The 5,450-nt window shown below is 38.7% G+C and overlaps 1 protein-coding gene across 1 annotated transcript; it reads left to right on the top strand.

Moving 5' to 3' along the window:
* The first annotated feature begins 867 nt into the window (after positions 1–867).
* LOC114470854 (keratin-associated protein 16-1-like) lies at positions 868–3,451 on the top strand. Its single transcript, XM_028459204.1, has 5 exons — positions 868–959; positions 1,208–1,345; positions 1,431–1,601; positions 1,687–1,806; positions 2,751–3,451. Exons 1-5 carry the CDS (start codon positions 908–910, stop codon positions 3,062–3,064), a joined length of 795 nt encoding a protein of 264 aa, XP_028315005.1. The 5' UTR covers positions 868–907; the 3' UTR covers positions 3,065–3,451.
* The last annotated feature ends 1,999 nt before the right edge of the window (positions 3,452–5,450 follow it).

A 5,450-nucleotide genomic window follows, 5' to 3' on the forward strand; every position in this document is an offset into this window, starting at 1 on the left:
CTTCAGGGTGGCCGGGCCAGATGGGAAAAAACTGGACCTAAAATTGATATCTCAGATAGCATACAGATGTGGGCCACATTCAGCAACTATCCCACACTTTTGGCATTCTTCTGGCTACTACAAAGAGGACGTGAGCCTAAAGTGGCCCACATGTGATGCTGCAAATGTAGACCAGTTATCTTGGAACAAATTTGGGCCAGTTTTGGCTTTTTATGGAAAGTTAGCAACAACTAATCTGGATGTGAGCCAAAAGTGTCCCATTTATAAGGTACCATAATTATTTGGTCTGATCTTGGTGACATCTGGAGTTGTGATGGCTTGGTTGTGGCCAAGTTCTGGAGTGGAGCACCTACAGTAAGTGCCATCATTTCATGTGGGCAGGATGAATGTGTCAGGTGTGGGCCAGATATGGACCAGAAGTTTTCTATCTGGTTGGGGGGACACCACTATTTGTTTGATGGATATAAATGAGGTACAGTAAGAGTCACAAACAGTGACAGATAGACTAGAATATAAATGAGTGATAGACTGTCTAAAGATGCTCTTTGATACAGCAGCAAATGGACTGACATCTCACACTCATCTAAATAAACATTTATTAACATTTAGGTTCTAACTTTCTCTGGTCCTCATGTCTGTCCATTCTGTATCTTATGAAACATTTGACCATTAATGGTAAAAACAACAACAAAGAAACATAACATCACAGTGGCGTGGTCGGATTAGTTGGTACAATAAGGTAATGATGGGAGGGAGATTAATTGTCAAATCCCCAAAAACCCAAAGAGAGGTGACACCCAAACTGTGAGGTCACCTGAATGATATAAAACACAGAGGTAACAGTGGAGATCAACCAGCTGAACATCAATCTCTAGAAGAACCAAACCTCAGCACCAACCTGTTCATCATGATGATCAGAATCCTCTGCCTGAGCGTCCTTGTGCTGCTTTTCTGCACAGGTAACAACATCCTCCACTCAATCACATTTAGTTCATGTCACAATGTCTGATATTATATTTAAAATGTTCTGGTATCCACTTAGAACTGATGATGCTAATGATTAAAAATAAACATGTTAGAAAAACTGAGAGAAAGTAGAAGAACTGATTCTGTTTTTGCACCAACAACTGTTTGCCGTGAATGTATTGATTGATAATGTAGTCTTTCACACTGTACTAATGCACATCTAATGCTTCCTTTTCCACAGACATTGAAGCTAAAAAAGAAAAGACCGAAAAGACCGAAAAGTTCAAAAAGTTCAAGTGTTTCACTTGTACAGAGAAAAACTGCAAAAAACAACAGTATTGTAGTGAAGGACAGGTCTGCATGAGCGCCTCTGTTATCGGTACTGTTTGCTTCTCTTCATTTCCTTTGATAGACAAACAGTGACCGGCTTGGCTTTGCATGCTAATCCACTTTATACCTTACAGAAGTCACACATGGACATCAGAATAAATCCTACTACAGGTCCTGTACGTCACCTTCATACTGTCCAAAGAGTGAAAAAGCAGAGACCATGTCCATCGGCTTGGGTTATCAGGTGTTTGTGGCGACCGTTAAGTGCTGCAAGTCCCATCTCTGCAACAAAAAACCTCAACCCCGTAAGACCTTTGAAACACAATCAAACTAATGCTGCTCCATACTCTGTGGGTAGTTTACACTGGTGTGTTATGCTGTTCTTTTCAGACCCTAAGATACCATCAGGAAATGGGTTGACGTGCCTTTTCTGCAGCAACACTAAAAACCCAAAGGAATGCAAAGTCAAGGAATGCATTGGAAATCAAACTCACTGCGTGCAAGTAATCAGTAAGTGTGTTTCCATTCTTCTCCCACTGCTGTGAACTTTGAACCTTCTCATGGCCCATTGTTGGAGAATCCTGTGTCAAAGATTTGTTGGTAGTTTCTAAAGGACATCAAACTGTAAGAAATATATAAATATCATCAAACTTTAAAGGGATCCTCAACCTAAAGTCCAAAGACAGATCAGCTGAAAGTCTGTTCTCTGTGATCTTTTCTACTGATGTAGAAGCTGCAGGTACAATAAAAAGCTCTTAAACTCAGGCTTGTGGAGGTGGACGTGTTGGACAAACTATCAGGAAGTGCTCCATTCACTAACTCAGACTGATTTGATGAGGTTACCATGGTTGCCATGGTAGCATAGACTTCCTGTTTGAAGGTGTCTTCCTTGTTCAGCTGAAGTCATGTGTGGATCTGTAGTAAGTTATAGTAAGAAGTACCATTCCTCCTTTCCTGGTAAGTCCAACAGTAGAATCTGTCCCCTGTGATATTCCTGGTATTTTTAGGAATAACGTCATTACGTCCAATGAATTAGTGACTCCTAACTAAGCACTACAAGCTCAGAGTGAAATTATTATTATCATAACAATCTCTCTATAGGAGCCTGAATACTAAGAGTAGTCCTGAAGTGATCACACGATATGTGAACGCTGATTGGCTGAAATCTCCAAAATGGCCACACCCCCTCTTAAAGGAACATTACATGTGTTTGAGGCTAAATGTGGATGTAATTGACTCTAAAGACATTTCTGATTGGAAGTAGTAACTATTTATTATTCAGCTTTAGAGTGATCATCTAAAGAGCTTTCATGGGATGGTTGGTGTCACTTTAACACTCATATTACAAAGCCCTGCTGAGTAATAGCATCACAGACCTCTCTGTGAAACAACCATGTATTGATTCTATTTGCAGGAGGTTTAAAAGTTTGACTCTTTGACTTTGTCTTTGGCAGGAAATGGAACTCATCAGAGTGGGTGTGCAACTAAAAACTTCTGTCACCCCGACAAGATACTTGGACGCTACAAGCCTGTTAATGGCTTCGCTGGTGCCCTCAGTTTTCCAGCTGAGTGTGAGAAAGCAAAACCTGCACCTGAGCCAACAACTGCTGAACCAACAACTGCTGAACCAACAACTGCTGAACCAACAACTGCTGAACCAACAATTGCTGAACCAACAACTGCTGAACCAACAACTGCTGAACCAAAGTGTGTTCCAGTTGAAACCACTCCTGAACCAACCCTTCCACCCTGTGATAGAAAGGGATAACTACTCCCACCACGTAAAACCAGTTTCTTTGTCTTGCTGACAAAATCATTAAAAGGTTGATTAAAGTCTGGGTGAATCTTTAGTGGATCCTACATCAAACATAGAGATCTTAACAAACTTATCAGACCACCACCCACTGTGAGCTTAAATCACAGCATTGGTAAATATCTTTGTTTCTGTCATTTGGCTAATCTCCTAAACAAAAAAAATAGTCGGTGGTTGAATACATTTGTTAACCAACTCATGTGATGTTTTGCTTTTAGTGATGTTATTAGATGATGAATTAATGAAGATCAAAGCTTCTTTCAAAGGAGCTTTGATGACTTCTAACTTCTAAATGTGACTCTTTTAGTAAAGGTAACAGGGCTGAGTTTCTAATGCTTTCTTAAAATGCTTTCTGCATGGGAACAATCATTAAAGAGGTGAAATAAAACTATCAGCAAACAATCTGTGTTCAAGTGTGTTTTTGTTCAAACTTAGTGTTTGATTTAATCTGCTGTTTAAACTGTGTTATCAGGTGGTGCAGGTACTTATCATTAATAGCAGCTGTGATGTATTTTAGACTATTCTGCAAGTTCATCTGATAATATTCAAACACCAGTTTAAGCTACGGTTACACAGCAATTAGAAGACCTTTATTTTAGCGTTAGAGAGAACATTAATGTCCCCATGTTTGTACTTTACACAACGTATAAATGATACATAAAGTATGTGAGGCACCAACAATATCCAGTTAATAAGTGACAGATATCATCCCTGCACATTTTTATTTAATTTGGGGAAATTATGTAAAATAATTTGATCATTAACTAAATGACATACAATATTTTAACATTTTGAGATTTAAAATAACTGCAGTCATGTGATAAAAACATGGGTAAAATTGTGATCCTCCAAATTTTGTGGAGTTTTATTATATTTATTACAAAATTACAACTGAATGATTTGGTAATTTAGACAATAAATTATGTTTTTTCTGTTTTTTTAACTTACTCCTACGGACCAAAATGGATGGTTTGAGGTTGACACATTGCTATATAACTTTATTTTATCATTCTAGACATGTTGACTGTAATGGTTTTAGTGTTTGTTTGTTTTCATTGTGCCAGCTGGGCTGGATGGTGAAGCACAAACTAATACAAATATGAAACAATAAAATAATAAAAACATCATATTTATTTATTTTTTTTACCTTGATGAATGTCACAGTAGCTACAGCTTTGCTATGAAAATTAAAAACATCCATTATTTAAATGATGTTTAATTTGAGAGCCAGAAGCTAATAAGAATAGACTCTAATAAATGAATCTAACATTTACCAAAAGGAACTCATTCTGATTATTAATAAAGTGTCTGACAGTAAAAAAAAAACAACCCAACGTTGGATCAAAGACAGACTTTGTGTCGCGTGTCCTGAAGCTGAGCTGCAGTCAGAGGAATCACTGAGAAAAACATTTAGGTGTCAAACATACTATTAACTCTAAAAAGTAGAAATAACTATCTTAAGAAAAATATACACCATGAAAATTCCCTGAATACAGATGAAAACTGTTTTATTCATCCAACACATTTATCATACACATGTCCCACATTTTGCATCAAATATATCCCTTATGCTCCCACATGAATGCATACTTCCAATGGGCACTGTACTCGTCTATTCATAAGTTCAAGGAAGGTCTGTGTGTGTGTGTGTGTGTGTGTGTGTGTGTGTGTGCGTGCGTGCGTGTGTGTGTGTGTGTGTGTGTGTGTGTGTGTGTGTGTGTCTAAATACCCCGAGTTTGTGCATCTGTTATTTTGGAGTAATTTCACTTCTGAACGGCACGGAGAATGAAACCTATTCATCTTTTGACCTCAGGGTGTGAGGGGGCGCTAGTGTACCATCTATATCTGTTTCACTACACAGCTCACTTCCAGTACGTGCCAGAGCTCCTGTGGACTTCTCTTTTGAGGAAACATACTTTTTACTGTTCCTTATTTGGTGATGATGTTTCAAAACGTTTATTTTCATGTTAGTTTGACTGTTCGCTATTTAGACCAGACAGACCTCACCCCAAACTTAATGACGGCAATGGCTGCTGTGTTGAAAGCTGCACATTTATCCGCAGTGTGTGTGAGAGAGAACCAAAGGAGGAGATTAGTGTCCAAGGTTGAGAGTCTCACACACACACATTGATCAGGTGAGCTTCACTATTGATCACCGTCTACGTGACATGAGTGCAGGTATGTGAGTGTGTGTGTATAACGGACCATCATTTAGTCCTGTTACAGTCTGTGTCACTACACCCGTCCATAGGGTGGTAGTGACTGTAGTGTTACGCTCTGAGTGAGATCTTAGTGTTTATATGTTATGTAGACGGTGCTACATAGTGAAGGTCACCTGATT

Source organism: Gouania willdenowi, chromosome 10, assembly GCF_900634775.1.
Source record: "Gouania willdenowi chromosome 10, fGouWil2.1, whole genome shotgun sequence".
Taxonomy (NCBI): domain Eukaryota; kingdom Metazoa; phylum Chordata; class Actinopteri; order Blenniiformes; family Gobiesocidae; genus Gouania; species Gouania willdenowi.